Below are 25,660 nucleotides of genomic sequence, written 5' to 3' on the forward strand. Positions count from 1 at the left end.
CTTCCGTGCGTGCGACAGGTGGAAGGACATCGGGACCATAGCGCACAACAAGGCGGCCATCACAGTGGAGATAACGAGCAGAGACGACACCATCGTTTTTCACATGGTGAGTGTTGTGTCTGCGGCCCACACACACACACACACACACACACACACACACACACGCTCGCGCTTTACGCAAGGTTCATCGCAGGACACGTCCCCTAAATGTTCCCGCCAAGGGACAAATCCGGAGGCGAATTCGGTCTTGATCTTCTACAAATACAACTTGTTGTGCTACTTTAAAATGTCAATGTTTATCTCTCTGCAGGAGGATATGGAAATGGCCAAGTACGTCGCTCGCCTTTTCACGGCCAGGCACAAATTCTACAAACAGAACAAGATCTGTGCAGAGTGAGTCTCGAGGCCATTTGAAAATGAATGCGTCCAGTGTTGTGCACCCTTTTGTGGGTTAGTTATAATGCTATTCGTGGAATTATAAATCATCTAGTGTATCAACTTTTTTCTTTTTTTTTTCCCTGTAGGCCCACTCACTCACCTGCACCAATAAGGAGGAGACCCACACGGACCCATCGCCTGTCTCTGGTAAATTTCTTTTTTCTTATTGCCTCTGCTCTGTATAAATGAGACAAACAGGCAGGACCCAGAGGGAGAATTTGGGAGGGAACGCAGGGAATGGTTAGAGAGCCGATCCCTCTTTCCCACTCAGCTCCGTGTTGTGCCATGGAGCCTCGGTTTTTAACGTGCGTTGGTGGCGCAGTGGGCGTTGTTGGAAAGTTAGCAAGGGTGTTGTTTGGTTTGATTTCCGGTGCAACAATGAAGGCAGTGATTTCTGCGTCTCCCTCCCAGCTGGCCAGACAATGCCTCGGCTAAATGTGGCACAATGGATGCTCAGTCAGTCCGCTGGAGTGCTCAGAGGACTTTCTGGAGACGGAGAAAGCTTTTTAGCCTTTGACGTCTCCGTGTCCATAGTGTGCATCAGTGTCCGTCGCCTGTCATGTAGACGGCTCTAGCATAAAATGTCACATTCTAACTGTGTTGCATTGAATGTATTTCTTCATTGTAGCCGCGGCCCCAGTCCTGTACCTTCCAGCCAGTGCATTCCCAGTATGGAGAACATTTTCAGGACACGCAGAGCTCTCAAGGTACGTGTCAAACTCACACAAAGACAAACAGATTTAGAGTTTCACTCCCTCCATCTCGGCGCTTTAACCACAGCGTGATTTAAGATCCCTGACAGAGACTCAAAACATTTGAGTTCAGCTAATTGTGTCTTTCCCATCAGGCGTGTGACTCACAGACCGTTTGTATTTTAACAATCTCCCGGCCAATTAGAGCCCGACGTTTGGGGTGCAGAGCAGTGACCTCATTTGTGCTTCGCTCTTTCATTGACTTGTTCACACACTCGGGCTGCCTTATAATCCGGAGAGCTTCCCCCCGTGTCGCCTCGACAATAAAACGGAGCGGGTGGAAAAAAACATTCTGGGTGTGCTACCGTGCGTGGGCGTGAGATCATTCTAGAGCGTGACCTCAGGCATCGTAGTCCGCTTGTGCGGATTATGGACGTCTGCCTTCTTGTGGCCTTGGGATATTTTCACACGCGACAATGCTCAATATAACGGAGAAACAATTTCACATTTTGGTTGGCTGCGCTGTGAAAGCAGGCGCCAAAAATAGTTCCTCCTTGCCACCTTGACTGCGCCACAAAGCAAAGAAAGTTAGGAAAGATGAACTACAGCACTGGAAGCCATCAGAGCCACCTTCAGTAAAGCATGGGCTTGATGGCAGGTATAACGTCTCCCTCCTTCTTTTTTTCCAGGCTGAAGCATCACTTGCACCAGTTATGTAAACACGAATAGAGCTTCAGCCAAAATGAAGCAGACAAAAATAAAAAATAATCCCCATCTGTGAAAGCCTCAGACAAATTTTATTTGTTTCATTGGCTACGTTTACACGGCCACAAATATTCCACTTATTAACAGAATAAGCAATCCGAATCAGAACAAAAATGCTCCATGTAACCAACTCAGTCGTAAGGATTCAGAGGGACGATCTGTTCAGTAGCAAGAAATATGAGCCACGCAATCGTGCAGACGTTTAGTCTGAGTGTTTCTATCTGGTTGCAGGAAGTAAATAGTTTTCTTTGTGGTCAGTAAAGTTGGGACAAAGTTCTTCTGCTAAAACTAACCCTTTGTTCCTTTAGTTACTTTGGAAACGCCAAACACCAGTGTAACTGTAGGTGTTAATATCTATTGTATTGATCATAGGTCTTCAACAAGGGGTCCCTACTTAATCTCTCCATGAGTTTGGGAGTCCTTGGCCTGAAAAACGTCGAAGACCCCTGATATAGCTAGTCAAAAGCAATTTGCAATGCAAATATTAATTCTTCCTCTTTCCTTTGCTCTGCAGACAGCATCTTCCCTGACGACCCTTATTTTAAGTCAGAGACCAGTCTGGATCGCTGCCCGGTGGATTTTAGCTTCAGGAACGGCACAGTGCCCAACGGCAGCATGTACAGCAGCCCCAGCTTGAGCTCCCTCAATCACTCCCAGACGTTCGTCCCGGCATCACCCATGTCCTCCAACCTCAGCATCCCCGGCAGCGAGCTCATGCGCCCTGACTACATCCCCAGCCACCGGCACAGCGCGATCATCGCTCCATCCTACCGGCCGACCCCTGAGTACGATGTCGTCATGCGGCAGAAGCAGCGCATGCTCCCTGCTCACCATGACCTTCACAGCCAATCGCTGCGCAGTCTGAACATCAGCAACGCCGGCGCATACCGCCAACCAGAGGTGCTGGTTTATAGCCAGCCAGAGATAAGGGACAGGGGCCCCTATCATGGCCTAGGCCCCAGCGCTGGACATTACACGCCACAGGTAGAGGTGGATGCTTTCTGTTAAATCGTTTTAAATGCTCGCTTTGATGCGGCTCACACTGTTGTTGTTTTTATGCAGATCAGCTATAGCAAGCCGGTGTCCCATGGCCCCCATCAGGGAGGACCAGCCAGCAGCCAGGGCCCGTGTCATTCACCTTGTGTAAATGGCGGCGGAGGCAGCAATGGAGGCGTAGGAAGCTCCATCTCCCACACGGTCAGCACGCCCGAGCTGGCAAACACCAAACAGCAAGGGGTCAGCATGGGAAGCTACGCTGCCACAGCTAACATGCTGAGGAATCACATGTCACGCCCCCCGCCACCTTATCCCTCCAGCAACTTCCGCCCAGCCACCAGCACACCGGACCTGGCCAGCCATCGCCATCGCTGCATCGGGGGCAGCAGTCCAGAGTTGGTTACCCGCATGGTGCAGCTGTCGGTCAAGACCTTCCAGCCGGACAGCTCGGCCGTGGTGCACCAGTCCCTTCAGGAGGTTAGCGAACCATTGACTGCGTCCGTTAAGCACCGGTCCACCCTGGGTAAGCGACACAGCATGGAGGTGATCAGCAGTATGAGAGGAGGAGGAGGAGGAGGAGGAGGAGGTGGAGGTGGAAGTGGTGGAGGAGGAGGGATGGAGGGCCTGGTGATGAAGGGCATGAATGCTCCACTTCTTCGAAGGAACACTCTCAGAGAACACGTGATGCCATCTCAACCTCAGTCCATCCCTCAGTCCCAACCACAACCCCCTCAGTCACAACCGCAGCCTCCACCCCAGCCTCCACCTCAGCAGCCAAAGGAGTTGCCCAAGCAGATGTCTGCACCCGAGGCTTCTGTTGTGCCCCCTGCAGCAGTGTCCTACCAGCATCAGAAGAGTCTTTCCAATGCCACCATGCTCATACACAGTAGCGAGAGCGAAGAAGAGGAGGAGGAGGAGGAGGAAGAGGAGAGGCCCGAACTGGACGTTCAAATCCCAGGTCTCAACGAGGACATTAGCATCAGCGCTCAGCTCCAGGCCGCTCTGGCCAAGCTGCCCAACAAACCCCCTCCGGACTACCCCGGTCCTCCTAGACCTCCTGGCAATGCTCAAATCCGCACCCACGCCCACAATCACAACCACACGCACCACCACAACCACAATCAAGGACCACAAGGCAACCAGGGACCAATGGACCCAAACCAAGGCCAGGGCGAAGGTGCTGGTGGGACAGGGCCTTGTAGTGGTGGCGGTGGCGGTGGTGGTGGTGGTGGGACACTGACCCGAGGGGATCAGAGTGGGGTGAATGGAGGCGTTTTAGGTCCATCCATTTCAGAACCAGACCTGACCAGCGTGAAAGAGCGGGTGCGGAAGGAGCCGGTCAAAGAGAGGCCAGTGTCAGAGATGTTCTCCTTGGAAGACAGCATAGTGGAGAGGGAAATTGCTCAGAGGGTAAGACGTCCACTTATTCATCTACATACAGTATGCCATGACATCCCTACATTCAGATTGACTGCTTTTCCTCTAAATTGTATTCTGTGTATGTATCTGGACAATGGCTTCGAACAAGGTGTCGAATCATGCTGTTACTGATTCACCTGAAACCTCAAGGCTTTCTTTATCCCGTACAGGTCAAACGACCCCACAGCACTGGTGCAGTTTTAAATGTAATGGTCGGTTGTTTGCTAGCTAGTTCCCTAGCTTCTGAGTAGCAGTAATCTGGGGTTCAGCATCTAAGAGGGTAACACTAGGCTCTGAATTCCCCCAGGCAGCTAAAAGCCTCACAAATCCCTTAGATTATTCCTAGTGTTTGGTATGTTTCTGTGTAGGTCAGCTTTTGGTTAAGGTGTAAACATTTGACACAGCACCAGAGTCCAGTCATAGAATTGTTTAGTCACAACGAACCTTTCTGTTCACGATTGACCAGGTCTGGATGTGCATTTGCAATTCATCCCATGAAACTGCAACATGTTTTCTTCCATATCTCCAAATCTGTTAACGCTAATTTATACAAGCTGGTTTATCCTACACATGGAGGGTTCCCCTTTTGACCCCCAAGCTGTTGTTTTGACTGTCCCACAGGGGATGAAGGAGGTGGAAAGGGGAAGGGCGGAGCTGTCCCGGAGATTTAATAGCATCAGAGATTAGGAGGGGTAATCCTCGGACGAAGGAGGTGCCGCGCAATGTGGGTCAGTGTTTTGGGAGCGAGAAAAGTGGAAGGCAGCATGACAGAAAGAGCGCGGGTTCTGTAAAGAGAAGGAGGCTGAAGAGGTACGTGGGTGAAACCAAGATGAAAGAGTCCAAATGTGCGAGGAAGGACGAAACGAGAGCGAGAGGCAATGAGACAGATAAGAGGGTCTTTCTTAATAGGCTTTGTATCCGGGGCTTGTTATTTCCCACCTGTGGACAGAGCACAAAGGGGATTGGTACGGCCAGGTTCGCCCCACAAAGAGCGCACACACACACAAATATGGACGCTGACGCCAAATTCTCCCCACCCACTTGCGCTCATGCACGCACACTGCACTCCGGCCATGGCAGGCCAGTCAGTCTCGCAATGCTGCCGGTACCTGTGACCATGACACCGGGATTTTGCTCTCTCTTGAAGACGCTGGAGAGGCAGAAGATGTCCGTGGACTCCATGAAGAGGCCGCTGATGATGGCCGCCCTCAACGGCCTCTACGTGGCCCGAATGCCCGTCCCCGAGAGTCCGGCGGAGGACGGCGCCAAGGCAGCTACCGACGAAAGGGTGAGAAGCTCGCTTTGTCTGACTAAATTTGATTTTTAAAGATATCAATGAGTTTTTTTTTTATCTAGAAAATTCCTTTGCGTGATTGTTCTTCAATTAGGATGGAAAACGTCTAGAAATATTCTGTGTAATCATTTTAATCCTCATATTATAATCTAACTTTGCCCAGGTTCTTTATACTGTTATAGTGCGTTAGACTTCTGTGCTGGATTGAGCCTTTTATTTAAGCAAATGAACAAAAAAAAGCCTCCAAACCCAAACTGTAGTTTGTAGAAATTTTATGTATGTATAATTTCACCTGTTTAATCACAATAAAACTAAGATGCAGCCTCTTATAACGACAGTAATTTACCAAATTCCACCTCATACATACAGTCTGTTTGCTCCCTTTTGAGTGAGGAGGTGTGAAACCCGGCCTTTGTCCCGACTGTTGCTAAGCTAACAGGGGCAAACCCTAAGTGGGCTGTGGAACGCGTGGCATGGTGGTGCTTATCGCCTCCGGGCCTGCTGGTATGTTAAGAATGTGACCCAGGACTGAGGGAGAGCAGGCCACAGAGAAAGAGATGCCGAAAGAGACATGACTGGCCTAATAAACACGGACCCCCACCAGGATGAATACCACCACCGCTGCTGCTGCGTATTCTGCTCCTTTACAGCTGTATTGATGCGGAGCGCATGCTTTGAGTTCTTTGATACTGAACTCAGTATTCAGCTGCGAGCGATGACGAGAGTTTAGAAATGTGGACGTAGATTATAATGACATTGTTGGATTCCCCGGGTCTGAATGGTCTCTTAGGTATGGTGGAATGTAAACCAATAAAAGCCTTTTGCGGTAAGAAAAGAGAAACCTCTCAATGGTGCGCTGCTTGGTATTCAGTGACTAACCCCCCTCTCCTCCTTTTCACTTTTCCTCCCTGCCCGTCCAGTGCAAGACGCTGGAGCTGAAGCTGGAAGAGGAGCGGGTCTTCACCGAGTACGAGCAGGTGCCCAAGAAAAGGGCCGACTGCATTCTCACCACGGCAACTCTCCCGGAAAACGCAGAGCGCAACCGCTTCCGAGATGTGGTGCCGTACGAAGAGAATCGCGTCGAGCTCGTGCCCAACAAGGAGAACAACACGGGCTACATTAACGCCTCGCATATCAAGGTGCGCTCCAAGGGTCAAGGGTGAAATGCCAGAAAGTGTAAAAAAAAAAAAAAAGGCATCTGTTTATGATTGTAGGGGCTCCCGGCATGTGATCCAGATTTTCCTGTAACAGATACAAAGCCTTCTCTCGGTTGGCTTGTGAAAGAGCTCTTTTTACACGCAGTGTTAATGCATACAGCATGTACAGATACTGTACGCCGTTATTTGCCGTGCCAAGAAGAAGTCACGAATTATTGCATTAGCTTGTGGGGCTGCAAATACAAACCGTTGCACATCTATGGATTTCATATTAACACCTTTGGCACGAAGCCAGCAGCACGGATGATTGACGGCCCCAGCACGCGTTGCAAGATTCTAACAGTGGCGAGTAGCATGTGCACTTATCGAGGTAGCTAATACTTCATAACCTCTAATATGCACCGTGTCAGGAGTAGGTTGGGGTGGGGCCCTTTTCTTTGCAGGTTGCCAACAGTTACATGTCGGTTCCGTTGGGGCTCGGCTACCACCGAGCTAGCATGCTATTTGTAGAGCAGGATTAAAAAATGGAAATATTTTATTGGAAATTTACCTGGAAACTTAAAAATATATTCACTTATTAAAAATAATGCATTCTGGCATAACAATCATGCATTATTCTTAGTTTATTTAGGGTTGATTCACCTGTCATCATCTTTTTGTGGTCAGTTTTTAGTCTTCGGTCTGTGATTTAAAACCGGATTGAATTAAATAATCCGTTTTTTTCCAGAATAATCGAAACCTGTGTCAATGCAACAGTAGCCTTCATGAGGACAATATTTAGTGCAAGACTGTTACAATAGAAATCATTTGTAGCTAATGAACTGGGAAGTGAGTGTAGATGTCAACGGCTCCAGACAGATGCTGGAAAATGAAGACTTTTCTGTGTTTTTTGCACATTCTGTAGCATTCACAGTGACATGTTTATATGACATTGTGCCTTTGGGTCATTTACTAACCACTTTCATTTCGCTAGGCTTTAGTTGGGTTTGTTTTGTGCTGCTAATTCACATTTAAGTGGGTGAGGGTCATTTGTCATGGTTTCTTGTGCCTCATATTAAGTGAATCAAATGAAACGGTCCTTTTCCATGTCAAATGTGACTTAATGGCCCTTCAGTTGTTAATGTAAACCAATAAAAGAAGGGAGAAAATTATCAATTTGTGATCAAACATTTCACAAATCGCTCAGCGAGTTTATCTCTACGACTCATATTATTACGATTTCAAAGCGCTTTGCAACACCCCCGTCGTATAATTTAAATTAAACACAAAGTCTGCAAACTCGATGTGTTCGGCCTCCTTCTCGTCTCTGTTGTGGTCATTGCTAAGCGGGGAAGGGCCTGGAGGAGAGGATGAAAGGCCGCTATTGAAGGCTGTTTGTGCCTTTAAGCTCTCAGAGCTCGTGGAATTCCCAAAGAATGTTGTCCAAACTCCAAACCCTCTTAAGCAACCTGAGTTTCTCTCGGTGCCTCTCTATTCGTGCCCGGCTACGAACAGTGTGTACGCGCCCCCCCCCCCCCCCCCCCCCAGCTTGTGAGCACGCATGAGTTTGCGTTTCACATGTACGCCTAATTGCCGTCTGGTGTGCGAGTGCGATCGCCGTAGCCGTGGCACTGAATCGCTGCCTATCACGGCGTAACCCTCTTACTCCCCCGTTGTTTAAGGTAGCTGCCGCAGAACAAAAGGCCTTGTTTATTCCCCATCCATCTCTTAATACTGTGTTTACAGTCACGAGGTGGCCCGGGGAATCAGCTGAGACACGCTCGTTATGTAATGGCGCTGAAGTTTCTGCGGTGGGAGTGTGTTGAAGATGGGAAGGGTTTCAGTGCTGTGTGTGGCCTTATGATTATTGATGAGGGGAAACCGAGGAAAGCTGGAGAAGAGGAGATGATAGTGTTATAAATGAAGGAAAAGAGGCCCCAAAAGGAGCTTACACTGCCCTCTGGTGGTGGATGGGATCATTATCGTTAATGCCTTTAAAATCAAAGATACAAGCATTCTTATTTTTGCTGATACATATATGTATATATGTAGGTTTTCTATAATTTATGTGGTTGTTGTAATGAGTTCAACATACATGTCACTATAATCTCCACTAATTGATTCTTTGTTGTTCTCCCAGGTCATGATCAGAGGGGAGGAATGGCACTACATTGCCACCCAAGGTCCTCTAGCCAACACCTGCGCCGACTTCTGGCAGATGGTCTGGGAGCAGGGGGTCAACGTCATCGCCATGGTTACCGCAGAGGAGGTACGCGCACAAGCGGCAAGCGCAGATGTTGATGTTTTTCAGCGGCCAGCAGTAGTCTGTGTGTGCGCGTGTGTGTGTTAGCTTGCAACCTCATCATCTTCTTCTGTTTTCCTTTCTTCCCTTCACCTGCTCGCCGCCTTTTTCCGTCCAGGAGGGCGGACGGTCCAAGAGTCACCGCTACTGGCCCAAACTGGGCTCCAAGCACAACTCGGCCACACACGGCAAGTTCAAGGTGACCACCAAATTCCGCACCGACTCGGGCTGCTACGCCACCACGGGGTTGAAGGTCAAACACCTGCTGTCGGGGCAGGAGAGGACGGTCTGGCACCTGCAGTACACCGACTGGCCTGAGCAGGGCTGTCCTGAATATGTAATGGGATTTCTCTGTGAGTGGGACCGCCTCATCCTTCTTTTACGTCTAATTAAAGGAGCAGTTCAAGATTCTGTGACATATGAATTACCAGCTTCCTGCATAAAGTACAAGTTATCTTTAGTAGTCTCTAGAAAACGTGTTATACGAACCATGATCAACACTAAGCAGCATTAGCATTAGTAGTTGCTGTGTTTCTTCAAATTAGTGAATATGCCTTATCTCACTTTTATGTTCTCCTACTTCCCTGCAGCCTACCTGGAGGAGATCCAGTCTGTGAGAAGACACACTAACTCAATGCTGGACACCTCAAAGAGCCTCAATCCGCCTGTGGTGGTGCACTGTAGTGCCGGGGTGGGTCGCACCGGAGTGGTCATCCTCACCGAGCTCATGATCAGCTGCCTGGAGCACAATGAGGTGTGTGGACTTTGGGTTTGTCTTTCACGGTCTCGGGTTTGCATAGGTGCATTTAGATGTTTTATATTCTGTAGCAAGGAAATGCAAATGTAAGGATGTTTTAATGGGCTTTTAATGAATCTTAATATAGGGAGTTTGTTTTAGGTAACACCCGTTTGCATGCATGGGCAAAAATCACCGTCTAACTTTTGTTATTTTTCATTCACTGTGTTCCTACTAACCATATTTCATCTGTCTTATCTTCCCTCTCCAGCCAGTGGAGGTTCCCACCATGTTGTCTGAGCTGAGGCAGCAGAGGATGCTGATGGTACAGACCATCTCCCAGTACAAGTTTGTCTATCAGGTCCTCATCCAGTTCCTCAAAAACTCCCGCCTCATTTAAATTCCCACCCCCACCCCCCCCACCTCCCCTCCTGTCCCTCGGCCTTACAACAAGATGTGGCACGGCGGCACCAGATGATGACGACGGTACTACGAATTAGCGTGAGGACTGTACAGCAGGCGCAGTTCACCGGTAGCTGGTGGGACGCCGGTGGAGAGATTCGTGCTTTCTATGTGGCGGTTTAATTCTAGTTCCAGCCGACTCCACTCATGGGAGCAAAGGATTTTGTGTGGGCTCGTACAGAAACCTCCAACCATTTCTTTTAGTCGGTGCATTCAGATGGACTCCTTTAGTCCCGTTTAACCTTGGTCCTGGTCCGTGCGGAACATGCACATCAGGGGCATTTTCTCCAGGTCTGGTGGGTAACCGGTCTGTGGATGTGTGTGTATGTCGTTGAGGTTCCTTCCTTCTTCCACTAGAGGCTGTCTGCTACACTTCTCACCTTTTCTTCGGCCATTGTTAAAAAAATGGCGTTACTCTGCATGAACAGTAGGTGGCAGCAGTATTATTAATATACTCTACGCTCTGAAAGAGTTTGCCAAACAAAAGTATTCTTTAAATCACTGTTCTAAAATGTTCCTCTATTTTTAACAGAGTATTGATTAACACAGCAAGTATTTACTTCAACATTGTAACAAATGTTTTTTTTGTTTTGTTTTGTTTTTTTTTAATTTATTTCTAAAAAGACTGTGGTCACCTTTGCCGATGGCAAGCATGTCGATCTTTTTGAACTCCCTCTTAAAGTGTTCCTTGGATTCCTCTGATTGTCCTTCTCTCTGAGCATGTCTCGGTGCAGACATTTCTACTCGGCTCTCTACTTCCCATGCAAACACAAGCAGTGTAGTTCACTTTCACTACAGCACCTTCAGATGTATCTTGTCATTTCTTACTGCCAAAGCATTTCAAAAAGTCTTCATCCAAATTGGAGATAATTCATACATAGCCAAAAAAAAAAAAAGTGCCCGTTTACAGTTAATACTGTAGGTCATGTGTCATTGTGCCTTACTGAAATATCCCTGTACTCTTTGTCCTGAGCAGGTTTTTGGCAGTTTTAGTTTGTTCACAAGATCAACTTTCAAATCTGTTATTGAAGGACTTGACAGTACAGGAGACTGGTGTGTCACTTTCACCTATCGAACTTAAACCGAGACACAACGCTGTTTGCCAAAACGTGGACAGACATTTCAAATAATCTGGTTACTGTGCTCCCTCGTCACACACTATCATCAAAGATGGTTTATCTGAATCTTAAAGCGAAGCCACTCGTGTCCAACGTAACTCTGTAAATAACGGGGCATGTGAGCAGAAAGACAAGTGTTTTTATGTAGTTCCTTCTCTTGACTTGGTACTTCTTAAAATACCGCAACATAATAAACTATGCATGCTTTTTTTATATATATATATATTTCATTGTATATATTCTCAGATAAGTATAAGCTTTATGCTCTCTTGACATTTAAGTGTGTTGTTGCACTTCTCTTCAGTATTTTCTCACACGGCATTCCATTTTATGTTCATATTTAATTTTTCCCATTACATTTCTTTTTTTTTTTGGGCCAAACAAATACAAATACATTTCAAAATATGTGTACATATGTTTTTTTTATATGCATTTTCAGTGCATCGAGTTTAGTTTCTTGTTTTCCTCTCCCCAGACATGTATGAAGCTGTTGTACTTGCTTATTATGCAATAAAGCCTTATTTTCTTTAAGACTGCGGCTCGGATCCTCTCCTGCATTAGAAATTAGTGCACTTCGTAGTGACGTGTCCACATTCCGCAGCTTTAAGGGGAAAGCAGCTGTCCCGCTTGGATGACAGTGATGTTGTGGCACACACACACGCACACACACACACACACGCACACACTGTAAACAAGTCAGCTCTGATGAATTACAGGGACCAGCTGACGTGTCAGTTATAAACTAATACAAAACGATTTCCCACCTTACGCTCAATGTTATTAAAAAAGCATTTTCATAATGTCAGAATTTCACACAAATGCACATTAAATGCCTGTTACAAACGTATCCTGCGCTCAGCCGAAACAAAAAAATCCATTTCATAAATCATTTGCATAAAAAAAATGTACAGTCTTTACTTTGGTACTTAAAAACAAAAAAAAAGAAAGTGCCCACTGTTCTGTAAAAGCTCCTAATCAAAGAAGTGAATGCAGTCCATAGGGATTAGCAGCGTCCTTCTCTCCGTCCTCTTCATTTTTGTGCCATTTCTTTGCGCAGCTCTGAGACGTAGTGGTGGTCCTTCCCATGAGCCACCTCCATTATGGCCATTGCCTGTGTACACACACAAATGGAGCCGTTCTGACATTTTATGCATTATATACAGTATTTTCTGCACTTCTACACAAGGGGTAAAAAAAAAATTCTATTTCTTGGACATTTTCTCACATTTGAGTTTTTGTGAAAAGTAAAACATGGGCTTTGTTGTAAAATATTCTACAAACAAGATGAAGTGGTGACATGACATTTACATTTGGTTGAAAGGGCTGTTGTATTAGACTAGAGCTCCCAAACTGATGGAGAGACTAAGTAGGGACCCCCCTCCTACTATATGTGTTCTATATTAAACTCAACCTAGTGCCATTTATAAATATACATTATTATTAGAATTTTGCATTCAATATTTGGCTATTCAAATACACAGGTTCAACTATTTAGTTTATTATTTTAAACGTGTGCAACAGTACGGTGACTTTGCAACTGCTGTGAAATAAACATACTTGACATATACATACTTAACTGGTGTGTGTGTGTGTGTAATTGACAGATTCAAGTTTCAACTTTAAACATACCTGAGACATATTTAGTGAGATGTCTGGCCATAATGAGAAGCACACGAGTTATCTAACCTTGGATAATGGATGTTGATGGGAGCGCGCTGTGCTGTTAGCTTCTCTTCTGCTAATATTGCAGCGTGTATCTGGGTTTCACCTGGGGACTGAATAGGCTCTCGGCCAATTGCGGGGAACCTGACAGAGTCGACGTGTAATACACGGCCTTGTGATTGACTCAGCAGCAAAAGGGGCGGGGCCTACTGTGTACAGGAGGCTTAGATTGACAGGACACGGCTAGTGTAGCGCTCTGTGAAACGGTGCTGACTGAAAGATAACGTCTTCTGCCTTCATGTACTAAAATATGTTGGATTCATGTTAAAGTCTGTTTAAATGCATTTAAATTTATGGGGAAAAATTAAAAACATATATATATAAAAAATGTCTAATCAACCAAAGATTTTGCGACCCCCCCCCCCCGCAGTACCTCTGCGCACCCCCTAGGGATTGCGGACCCCCTATTGAAGACCTATGTTTATTAGAGTATGAGTGTCAAAGCTCGGCAGGTGTTACCTTTTTGAGAGCGTTGATACCCGCCGAGTGCTTGTCCATCCCCATGTAGAGTCTGCCCAACTTCAGGTACATGGAGGACACATTCAAGGAATAGGGTGGATACAGCTGGCTGCAGACAGACAGATAAGGCATCATAAGACAACCCTGACAACTTATTTTTTTATGGCTGTAGACATTTTTTCACCATGAGAATACACTAGCACACATCTTATGAAGACAGGATTATATGAATTCGTCATATCAGCAAAACTCCCAAAACCCCGGATTCCCATAATGCATTGCAGTTTTTGGAGTTGCATGAAATCAAAGTAAAGCACCACTGCAGCCTTAATTGCAATTTCATTTTCATGTTATTCGTTCCATCATTACACAACTATCACTACACAAATTAATATCTTCAGACATGCCAGAAGTCTGTCTAATATCCATTCAGTGGGTCACATGATCAGTGACTGTAGCAGAAGTTTGTGGTTGATGTTTATCAGCACCTGAACGGTCTGAGGATCTTCTCGCCGTATCTGATAGCTCCATGTGGGTCTTCCATGTAGATACAAACCCCCATGGCCTGGTACATCATGTGGAGCATGTACACATTGGAGTCGTCAAAGACAGATCCCATTTCGTCCAGGCTTTGCTCACACATCTCCAACAACTCACTAGCACGTGCTAGAGTCAAGGAAAAAACGGTTTTGTAAAAAAAGAAAGAAAAAAAGAACATTTCTTCAGATGGTGGCCGTCGTTTCTGTTAAATAGAATTAAATATTGATTATACTTTTGCTCAGTCTTAGAGACTATGTCAGTTTTCTGTAAACTCATCATCAACATCACAAAATCAGATGGTAAAAACACCAAAGATAATGATATTTATTGACACTAAAGGATATTTTTTGTGTGCTTGGAGGCCCGGAACTCTCTGATGGTTTTCTTGGCGTAGCGCACCATGTTGCTGATGACGTCTGGTTCGATGGGGTCACTCCGCTTGCGTACTTTCAGCTTTGCCTTGTCCTGCGGGTGAAGACATAGAGGGTCATGCCATCTATGTCAGCGGTTCTCAACCTTTTTGTGGTCCTGGACCCTGTGCATATATCCCCACGACCCACTCTGGTTTCTTACTAAGAAATGAACTGTTTCAGTTGACATACACCTCAAAATTAAGTTTACATTAACAGCGTTTTGCAGTAACTTTGAGCTATGCAACCGGGAGCGAGATCTCTTAATGAATACTCCTGTGAAACAGATGTAATTAGAGAAAAAGGTCCTGTTACCCTTTATAGTTTAGATAAAGGTCTGCTTGCCATGATACCACAGACCACTAGGGGTCCACGGACCCCCTGTTGATCAAAAATATTATTTTATTTATTCAGCTAATTCACTTTTTATTGGGTCTTACTTTGGACTTGGTTTTACAGTCCTGGCAGTCGCAGGTGAAGTAGTAGGACTCTCTCAGCCTCATATTGCGGTCGTCTGTTGGATAGAGGAGATCTATGTAGCTGATGAGCACCTGGAACAACAATGAACACATTAACACACACACACAGGTTCAGAATAAAGTATATTTTGCATTCAGTTAGGTCGGCTGATCTTCTTCAACCATGCTGTCTTGGTACACTAATGAGTGAAATTTCCTTGCACCGTCTGGTCTTGTGTTTGACTTTCATTGACACTGAAACCGGATCTCAGTTCTTTCATCCAAAGTTGTTTTTATTTAAGTTCTTAGTCATACTGTCTTCAAGTTTTCTAGAAATACACTTGTATGCTCTCTTACTAAGGCTTTTTATTGACTGAACTAACACGGTGTGACTAACTTTAGGTATTGGCTGTTAACTCTGTTTCCAATATTTATGCTAAGCTAATTGTCACGAAACCAATTACGAATCAAATCAAACTCTGAAATTAAAAGCAAATGAACAATCCCCCCCCCCCGACACAAGCTGAAAAGGGAATTCCACAGTGTAATTTGGACATGACGCATTAATTGTCATTCACTAGTTTCTTTCTTTGGTTTGATCAACAAATGGAGCTCACAAACAAACCGACTAGCACAAGTCTGACCCTCTCCGCTCTATAACGTATAGAAAGCACAGCTCCCTCCTTCTCACACACACATACACACACACACACTTAAAATAAAGTGAACAAGACCCAACCCCCTCTTATGGCAGCTGTCTCTTTTCCTCACTTCATCTCCAGGTTTCATGTCCTGCACCGCCCGCACCTCAGCCGTGGTCCCATTATACGTGACTATGACGCTGGGAGCACAGCTGTGGTTTATTAGCGCCACACTGTGGGAACAGACAGAGAGATCTTAGAGTAAAAATAACACTCTGCTTCCTTACAATGGATAACGTGGGAGCAGTGAGACTTATTAGCATTATGCTACAACTGCACTTCTAGAGGGGTCCCTAAAATGTGTTTGCGACCTAGGTAGAAGCTATAAAAGAGCTATCTGTGGAAGGAGAGAATATTGTGCTCATATAAAGTGCTTATATGGATTCATGTGAGGTTTCCTTCTTACTCTGGGTAGACTGCAGTGCCCATGTGGGAAAGCTCATCATCTTCTACTGTGAAACCATTACAGGCGACCTGAGGAAGAATAAGACAATTGGAATATCTTTGCCGTTAACTGCATGTGTTTGTGTGTGTGTTTGAGTGCAGTACCTGGGAGAACAGTGTGAGCAGGTCTTTGTGATCGGGAATATCTAGATGTTTGGAGTAAAACCGATGCAGCCCCGCGATGTCTGCCTCAGTCATCTCTCTTTTCTCGTTGTCTTCATCCTCCACGTCTGTTAGAGGAGGAGAGACACTGTGATTTCATTTGGTCATGTGTGCTCTTCTTGTGTGTTAAACTAGCTGAACAGAACTGTGCCAGTTGTGAGGATGTATTTGCATACATGAGGACAGTTGAGAATAGTCTAGAGCAAAGGTCTGCCAAACTGACGGCGAGATTAAGTAGGGACCCCCTACCTGTTATATATATCCATGTTCTATATTAAACTTGGCCTAGTGCTATTTATAAAGATACATTATATTATCATTTTGGATTCAGTATTAAGCTATCCCTTGGAAATATGTTGGATTCATGTTAATGTGTACAAAAAGAAATTGAATTTTGTGGAGGAAGACCTATGGTCTAGAGGGAAAAAGTCTAATGCACTCGACTTTCCAGAGTCGTACTTCTGTTTGGGGCTACCCTTAAGCATAAAACACTTTTAATCTATGTCTAAAGTACTATTTCCCTCACATGTGTCTTCATATTATATCGGACAGGACAGTGTGTATGACATTATGGAGAGGAGCAGATTTATGTTTGCAGACATTTTTATGATATATTGCCACAATCAATCCAGAAGACCTGTAATGCTGATTGCTAGTCTACAAAAGTTGCCCTCTGGTCTATCCCTCTAGCATCCTAAGGCTGGGACACATCAAGCTGACGGACGGACATTTGCCGGTGTCAGTCCATCAGTGAGCAGCCCTAGCTTTTGTGTGGTGTGTCCAGCACAGTTGCCGCTAGTGAGATCCCTGTCGACGGCTCGTCAGCTGATTGAGCGTGACAGCTTCACGAACCAGTGCATGGAGTAATGAAAGCAAACCAAACAAAAAAGTTCAAAGGGCACAAACACGTACGTACACGTATGTTCATCATCTTTCAACTAAGCGATGAACATGATTCAGGAGAGGGCAGCTCTGTGCTCCTTAGATGTACCATACAATGATTTTATGATTTCTTTTTTCCAGCTGACCCACCGACAGCTGCTCGGTAGTGTGCTTGCGTGCCTTTGTGTGTGTGTGTGTGTTATACTTGTAGCTGCTCAAGCAGCTAATGTGGCCTTGAGCTGCTAGCTCCAAGCAGAGATGGGGGAGGCTTACACAATCCCAGTACGCTGACAGCCACTTTGATGTGATATCACTTGAGTCATTAAAAGGTTTTGCGGCTTTACGCAAATCTTTCATGCACTGTGTGAAGACCTGTGAAAAACTCTGATGTGTAAAGCCATTCATTCAGGGGAAAATATTGAAATGTGCAGTATCGTTTTGTTTTTTTTTTCCTTATACCATCAGCTACTAGTTCTCTCAAGATGAACTTGATCCAAAAGCAGGCATCCAGCACCGCGTGGCTAAGTGTCCAAAGTGCTCCTGCTTTGCATTCAAGTACTAACACTTGTTTGACCCACATCTAAAGGATATATATAGGTGGCTGCTGTGTTAAACTCAGCCATATGGCAATAGGGTTGAGCAATGTCTTAAGGGTATATAAGGACACATAAGACTGGAGTATGGCCTTACAATCTATACAGTGATTTTTCCTGGCAGCTGGGTTTCATGCATGCATTTACAGTATTTCTGTATGGCAAAGGAGCTATTACTCACGCGACTGCATCTCTCCTATGAGCAAGATCTTCTCCGAACTACACCTTTCTTTCTGCGTTTTCTGTTGAAAGCAATGACAGAAATGACCCTAATGAACCACAGCGACTGCCACATGATATCCCAGAAATGCACAGTATTTCACTAACTGTCCAACCTTCTTGGCAAGGATCCGGGCCACCAGGCGGGACATATCTGATGGACACCATTTCTCTCCAAATGCAATCATTGCCGAACACTCCAGCTTGTGCATGGCCCAGTCTCCTTTCTGCACGCAAACACACATGCATGTATATTATCACTGCATACATGAGAGGAAACTCTTACAATGGGGAACTGGAATATAGGTTCAGAGCCAAGTGTTAATACTTATTGGCCCTCCACAACAGGACACCAAACAGTTGTCAGCTCTGAGGCGACGCTGCCAGCTGAAACATTAATCAGAATGGAATGTCCACACAGCGCGAATCTAATGTTAACCTTACCCATTAGCCCTCCAATATGCAAATAGGAAATAGGAGCTCTCACTGACAACTTGATCCCAGCTGATTGACTTTATGAGCAGCACTGTATGAATACACACTTGACAGACACTTATTACAGACAGATGATATATATCACACCCAAGATCATGGATTCGCAGCATGTTACTAATATTAGTAAATTGCAAATCAACTGCAAGAAAATTAGAAAATGCGTGACTAATGAGGCATGACTTTTGCTACTTTGAGGTCCTTGGTGGCGCGTCATACACTGCTGGTACCAGTGGTTAGAGATCTCTCTGATTGATCATTCAGCTAAGTGAATCACTGCACTTGAAGAGAAACAATAGTAAGCCACCGAAATTCTGTTCAGTTTTTTCATCTTCATCTCGTCCGAATGTTACTATACCTACATGTTTTCCCAATTCTATCCAAAACTTAACAACCACAGTGCTCTGCATGACGATTCATAACTTTTCCTTTTCCAAAGCTGATTCTAGCTTACTGGCTGACAAATACAGACTCCTGCAACCTGCTGATATGGAGAGTTATTTCCTCTCACGTATGCACTGGTTGGACGTGGACCGCAGACTTTGTGCTGGATTCTAGTGCATCTTGTTGTTCCACCTTACAGGTGGTGATCCTTGCTGCTAGCTCTGGTGTGTCCAGTTAACACCAGTTGCGCAAAAATATAGAGTTTGACCTTTAGAGAAAGTTCCAGTAGCGAAACTGTTACTGAAAACACGTTGGCTCACCCTTTCTATTTTCTTGATCTTTAGAGGCATTTAGATCTGCAGAAGTGACACAAACCTTTACGTAATTATGATATTTGAGATGGCATTGAAGCACGAATGTCTTGACCAAAGTACACGTTAACTTGTTTCATTGCTGCTGAGATATTTAACTCATACACCTACATACAGTTTTTGGAAGGGAAGCATAATGTAGGAGTTTGTGCCGTGCCATGCCTTTGTATCCCTGTGTTTCTTACCTGACATTTTGCATTGCAATAGAAAGCTTTCTTGCACTTCCCACATCTTGCCAAGCCCTTTTTTCTAAAAATGACAAACAAAACTTTTGTTAAGTTAAGGAGAGCATGAAGTGCATCATACAGAAGTACTTTTATTTACAGAAAAACAGCATTAAAACATCATACATCACAACGTACGTCAACCTGGGTGCCAAATATCACTCTGACAACGACAGCCATGTCCTGTGAATGTATCTTTATGTACGTATCTGCTTTGTGTGTCGGTATCCAACTGTGTCGGGCATGTGCAGGGACATTTAAGTTTCCCGCTCCAGTACTCTGAGACAAGAAACAGCAGTTGCTAGTGGGCTGTCGTAACTGATAGCAATGAAGGGCTTTAAAACATTCTCTGGTATAAATAGAGTTGTCCTCATGACGGGCCAGCTGTCTTTTTAACAGACTGAAACAGTAAAGCAGTCCAAAAGTTGACCATTTGAACTCAGAGACACTCAAGCCAGTAGCCACATCAACAGGATGCTCAGCGGTTGGGATAACGCGGCAGGTTAAAATTAGCGGTACGCAATGTATTGTAAAGTGCATTTGCAACTCTGACATTTGCCAGACTGATTCTTTTAGGAGCCGACACAGACCTGGGAAAAGTTGGGAATGTCAACGAGAATTGTGCAAACACGTTACTTTAGGATGCAACTCTATTATTAATTGCCCTTCTTATTAATTGTCAAAGACGTCTGAGCTTCATTAAATGTAAAATGATCTTAGTAGTGACATCAAACTGTAATTTGCATCAGACAACTTTTTATGCCAGACCTTCCATATAGCAATTTTCCCTTTAAAATATATATATGCAAACTGAAGGTTCAGTTGTACATATGTTTTTTTTCTACTGTACAGACTCTTAAATCCTTTGTGGTAAATTTGTGATACAGGCTTCATTCTTGCTTCTAAAGGAAGGAAAGGAAACACGGCTGCTTCGGCGTAAATCATCCAGTATAACGAACCTCTTAGTGCTTTCCCAAAATACACTTCATGCACATCTCAGAGGACAGCATAACCAGTGTGAACTCCTGCCACAAGGGGGATGATGTTTAATGCCACATCACTTCTGCAGATACTGCAAATGCTTGCATCAGTGGCCAGCGTGTGGGTTAGATTAGAGAGAACATGGGAACGGATTTCAGTATCATTATTATTATTACTACCATGCCAATAACATTAGACCTGATAACATGCAGACAGTAGGGGCATACAATGAGGTAGAGATGGATGACTCCTTGAATGCATGGAAAATTATGGTGATATCTTTTTATTGGCAGTGCCGAATCATTTTTGGAGAACACTGTATTAACGACTCACTTTCACCTCTACAAACTGCATGCACAGAGATCAATATAGTAGTGAACTTATAAAGGAAAGGCCATTGAGAAAGATGAGCTACGTGCTCAACTAAAATAGATTTTATGGAGTGACATTTTTATGTGGCTTCATCCACAATGACCTAGTTTGGGAAATAAGTGTTCGGCACAGTGAGAAATTAAACAAAATGTAAAGATGTTCCCGAGAATAACGAACCACAGTGTGTCAGGTTTATAACGCATCTTATGAATTATGACAAATTCGAATGAATGAGTCAAGTTACCAGAGCGTGAGGATCTAAAAATACCCGCTGCAGATTTACCTGGAGAAGCAGAACTCGCAGTAGAAGCCCCTCTCTTTTGCCGACAGCACTGAAGAGTATGCAGGGCACGAAAACAGGAGCTCTCCGAGTTTGAATGGTCTGATAACCCGCAGACCTCGCCCTTTTCCCGGACTCTCGAACCTCTCAAGTCCCTCGATGCTGCCCGTCATGGTGCCTCTCTCTCGGGCTCTCTTCTTTCAGAGTGAGCTCCAAGACCTTGGAGGAAAGTGGGATGTGGCACCCCAGCTTCAACAGTTGGGGCGTCAGCGCCTCCCAATAATAGTTCAGAGTGACATCCACAGCCAGAGGCAGTTTATAAAACAAACCAAACTAACCAACAAAAATCACACACTTGTTAATTAAAGAGCCGTATAAAGTAATTTTACAACTGATATGTTATGCGACTGGGGGGCAATAGGGGCAATAGATCAGTGTTGCCACAGTTACCTTGAAAAAGTAATCCGATTACTGATTAAAAAGTAACGCAGTTACTTTAGCGATTACTTGGTTTTAAAGGTACTTTATTAGTTATAGTGAATTTATTGGAAGTGCATTTTAACAAATCCAAAATGCGTTTAAAAATATTGCATATTGCATGCAGAGGCATCCTTACTGGTTTTGCATCAGTGTCCAGCTTTTATCGGTGAAGTAACGGTCAGTAACGTAAATCTGATGATAATATTGACGATAATTTGTTGTTCCTTTGCTCTACAATGCCCCTAGCGGCTGATAAATATCGGTCAACGCATTGACTATACGTGAAGCGTCATGCGCATGCGCGGTACCACCTGCTCCAGGATGTGGCGCGCAAGACATGTGATGCAAGCGTGTTGCAAAATTAACATGTTTGCGAAGTCCTAACCGAATATCAAATTCACAACAGACGGTTAATATGATTTATTCAGCATAGAATAAGTCTTTTTTTCCAGCTCAGGCTACCTAGTTAGCTAGCAGCTAGTTATTAGTGATTAAAAAAACTAGCTAGCTGCAATTTGTTTTGTTTTGTCAGCATTCACGGACGATATGACCATGGGATATCCACTCTTGTACTGTGAGTAAAATTCATCCATGTCTTTTATAGTTTGATGGTTTAATATTGTTGTGTGTGTGTGCGTGCGTGCGTGCGTGTGTGTGTGCGTTGCTAGCAACTTGTGTACTCAGTGTTGTTTTGCATTGTTTGCCTAAACACTGATAGTCGCAGGAGTATGGTTTGCATGGCTTTACATTTTTAAAGCACTTTGTCATTTTTTTTTTATTTATTGTTTGTTCAGTAACATGTCAGGAGTGCACTGGGTGAGTTCTTCAGTTTTCAAATCATTTTCCCCCCTGTGAAGTTTGATTATTAAGAATTAACCTCTGTGTTTAAGCTTGTCAATACTATCCATTTTATCTTGTCATCAATATGCAGGTACTTTGCCTACTTGTGAAGTAAACCTACGTTGTGTTTTGTGTAAATGTTGTTCCAAAGAAGATTAAATAGATGTGTTTGCAAGTGAACCTTCTGGCACCAGTTTGAGCCCTGGGGGTTTGAATAGGCCGGCAGCATATTGACGATATAAATCTGTCTAATAGTGAAAACAAGACATGCACGTCTGCCTTTATTTAACTCATTACATAGAACACAAAACAAGCTATGACTTTCTAACAGTTTGAACCAAGTGGTGATTGTTTATATGCCCATAAAATATAATCAAGCCATAAACCAGCTTTTCTAATTGAAACTCATTATTGTTTAATCATTGACAATACTGTTTTCTCATTCTCATTTTTTAATTTTTTTTTCTTAAAAATGGTTTGAGGTCTCTAATCCGCTGTGACTTGTTGAGATTTCAGATTTGTGGCAGCGTCCTATAATATTTTCTGGTCTTTTAAGGGGTGCAGTTCACTTTCCTCCGTGCCGCCACACTGTCTGCCGTGCTCAGTGGAGGATTTAAATGTTGACTGTGGTGTCAAATTTACAAGTGGAATAATTGTCATGTCTTGCCTGTCTGAACAGTACATTGAATTTGCTGTGCTTATCATCACATGCCAGCTTCACTTGAAGCAGACAGTGAGCTGTGATGGAGGTGTCGTGACAAAGTCCATCCACATTGGTCACAGATAATGTCGTTTAACATTCCATGCTGCACATTTTAGGGTGTGGTTGCGCGGTGACGTCCTTATTAAAGGCGTCTCGTCGGATTGTGAGATACACTTTTTGAAGACTTTTATTGTTTACCTGATTATTTTATGCCTTTATTGTGGAATTAGCATGTGAGAAACAACCACAAATCGGTGGTTTGAAGTCAGGGAATGGTATGCAACTAAAGTCCCCAGCTGAACCAGGGGTGATGTTGTTCTACCTGATTAGTTTCTATAAACTATTCAAAGGACGTATGATAGAGCAAGAAGGAGCGTTACCAGAGGCCCTTTGTCTTCACAGCAGCTTATCTTGGCACTTCTGCTGAGTTTCCCCCACAGCCAAAGGACCACCTGTGAGCAGTACACGCTGATCGGACATAACATTATGTCCTAAAATAGGGTCGATCTCGGTGTGCCTCCAAAACAGTTGTGACTCATCAGAGAATGGACACGGGCCTCCTGAGAACAGAAGTGAATTTAGAGGCAAGGTCAAAACCTTGTGCTGTACTTCATGTGTTTTATTTCGTTGAGTTGTTCGTTTTTGTGTCTGTCTGCGTCAGACTGCATCCTGATGGGGGTGCCTGCTGCCATCAAGGAGTGTCATTGCTATGGGGTGGGGGTGCCTGGTGCCTGGTCTGGTCTAGGTGGGTGGTACATGTCTAAGTAACATCCACATGAATGCCAGGTCCTAAAGTTTCCCAGAAGATCAGTGTATTGTCACAAGATGCAAAGTTACTAACTTCTCCCCTCAGTGGTTTTAATGTTGTGGCTGATAACTGTGTATCTATCACTGTCTATTTATCATGCGATTCTGTGCATTATTATTTCAGTTAATTGTAGTTCGAACAAGCTTGGTGCATCAACTGTAAATATTTCTAGTACATTTTATAATAGTCTTTTTTTATACTGGGTATTTTGTTTACCAATATATATATATATATATATATTTTTTATCTTAACCTCGTCATTTTGCCTTATATTTGAACAGATGCATAATGATTTGGTTTTTTTTGTTTGTTTGTATGTTTTATAAGAGTCAACAACTGATGGAGTTCACCTCCAGGTGCTTTGATTCTTTCTACTTTCTACTGCAGTTCACTGAGGCCATCTGGTGGTGAAAGCTAAGAATGTCTTGAGAGTTGATGCTTTTGTTTTTCTGTGCAAGTTAACTAAGTAAATCCATACAGTTTTATATCCATCTGTAACAACACAGGCCTTGTGCGTGATACATATCTCTTTATTCATTGTGGAGGTCCGACACGGTCAGATCGGTGTCTGGAAGCTCCCGGCTGGCCTCTACCTCTGTCGCATTGTGCCATCATGTGGGTGTTTACTGCAGGTGCACCCTCAGATGATTGAGGACCCCGTCCAGAGAGCTTGGCAGTCCACAAGTCACCTTAGACAGATTATCTGGCAAAGCAGACAGAGTTCTGGTGGGACAGCTAACACTTGTGGTTTTTGTTTACACAGCAGGGAGCAGGGAGAGCTCAGGTCAGGGACTTGATCTTGAGTAAATTGAAATATTTCATAATCAGCTACGCCGACACATTACAGTACATGTACGCTGAGCTGCACACACACATACACACACACAAGCGCGTACAAGCACAAACCACTGTGAAGATTTGTCCCTCATCTGTATCTGAAGGCTTTATCCAACCTTGCCCCAGTTTCCCCCCGATTTATTATAATTCCATTTTTTCCAGTCTTTCAATCTAAAGATTTGTTACTCCTCATTTTTTAATAACGTGCAAGCAAGGGAGGCATGTCCCTGGGAGATTATGTCGTCGTCTCTGGCGTCTCGTCTTGATTACATCAGAGGAACCTGATTTGATTTGGAAGAAACCCCCTTGTTCCGGTGCGCGATCTCTTTAGACCTCCCCGTTGTGCTGATTTTCTTGCTTTGTCAGAGGGGATGATCTTGATGAATATGATCTGAAAGAGAGGGAGGCACAGAGGGATTAGGTGAAAGGATTATAATTTCCAATGACGAGAAATAATAAGAAACAATAAATCCTAAGTAGATTTAGTTCTCAAGAAAACCCTGTTAGGGTAAATCAAGAGAATAAGAGTCGGGGCAGAGGTATTAAATAGATACAGTAGGCCTGACCTGTTTGTCCTGAGATAGGTTCAGTTCTTGCTGAGTGGAATTGTAACGTAGCGGACCATAACACACTGTACTGGGAACTGTTATCCAGAAGTTCAGATGTGTTTATTTGGGTTTTGCAAAGTTTGACAGATTATTCACCATAAAATAGTAAGAATATATATACTATATGATAAATAGTCAAATACTGTCGACTGCCTAATTTGTTGCTCGTAATAATAAAACGACAAGTCAAGATCCACCTGCTCAGATGTGAAAATTGAGTGGATTTGTTGAACTATTTTGACATTATGGACAATTTATCAAATCAAACATTATTTATATATCACTTTTCCTACAAGAATGAAACTCAAAGTGCCTTACGCAAACAAAAATAT

The 25,660-nt window shown here is 44.2% G+C and overlaps 2 protein-coding genes across 2 annotated transcripts in view; one reads left to right on the plus strand and one right to left on the minus strand.

Moving 5' to 3' along the window:
* LOC124999004 (tyrosine-protein phosphatase non-receptor type 14-like) overlaps nucleotides 1-11,889 on the plus strand; it is a 38,284-nt gene extending 26,395 nt beyond the window's left edge. Inside the window, exons 9-20 of the mRNA XM_047573734.1 lie at nucleotides 19-106; nucleotides 311-393; nucleotides 525-585; nucleotides 1,067-1,145; nucleotides 2,410-2,879; nucleotides 2,958-4,301; nucleotides 5,458-5,598; nucleotides 6,525-6,743; nucleotides 8,881-9,009; nucleotides 9,161-9,395; nucleotides 9,633-9,796; nucleotides 10,050-11,889. Coding sequence (XP_047429690.1) covers nucleotides 19-106; nucleotides 311-393; nucleotides 525-585; nucleotides 1,067-1,145; nucleotides 2,410-2,879; nucleotides 2,958-4,301; nucleotides 5,458-5,598; nucleotides 6,525-6,743; nucleotides 8,881-9,009; nucleotides 9,161-9,395; nucleotides 9,633-9,796; nucleotides 10,050-10,178 — 3,142 coding nt within the window. The 3' untranslated portion in view covers nucleotides 10,179-11,889. The remainder of the gene's footprint in view (nucleotides 1-18; nucleotides 107-310; nucleotides 394-524; nucleotides 586-1,066; nucleotides 1,146-2,409; nucleotides 2,880-2,957; nucleotides 4,302-5,457; nucleotides 5,599-6,524; nucleotides 6,744-8,880; nucleotides 9,010-9,160; nucleotides 9,396-9,632; nucleotides 9,797-10,049) is intronic.
* smyd2b (SET and MYND domain containing 2b) lies at nucleotides 10,824-21,278 on the minus strand. Its single transcript, XM_047573735.1, has 12 exons — nucleotides 21,056-21,278; nucleotides 19,381-19,444; nucleotides 18,065-18,175; nucleotides 17,911-17,971; nucleotides 16,198-16,322; nucleotides 16,055-16,122; nucleotides 15,719-15,821; nucleotides 14,930-15,040; nucleotides 14,424-14,544; nucleotides 14,028-14,202; nucleotides 13,540-13,648; nucleotides 10,824-12,469 (listed from the first exon to the last, which is right to left on the minus strand). The coding sequence occupies exons 1-12, from the start codon at nucleotides 21,223-21,225 to the stop codon at nucleotides 12,389-12,391; spliced, it is 1,299 nt and encodes a 432-aa protein (XP_047429691.1). The 5' UTR covers nucleotides 21,226-21,278; the 3' UTR covers nucleotides 10,824-12,388.
* Nucleotides 21,279-25,660: the final 4,382 nt, after the last annotated feature.

The sequence above is a fragment of the Mugil cephalus genome, chromosome 21 (genome assembly GCF_022458985.1).
Source record: "Mugil cephalus isolate CIBA_MC_2020 chromosome 21, CIBA_Mcephalus_1.1, whole genome shotgun sequence".
Taxonomy (NCBI): domain Eukaryota; kingdom Metazoa; phylum Chordata; class Actinopteri; order Mugiliformes; family Mugilidae; genus Mugil; species Mugil cephalus.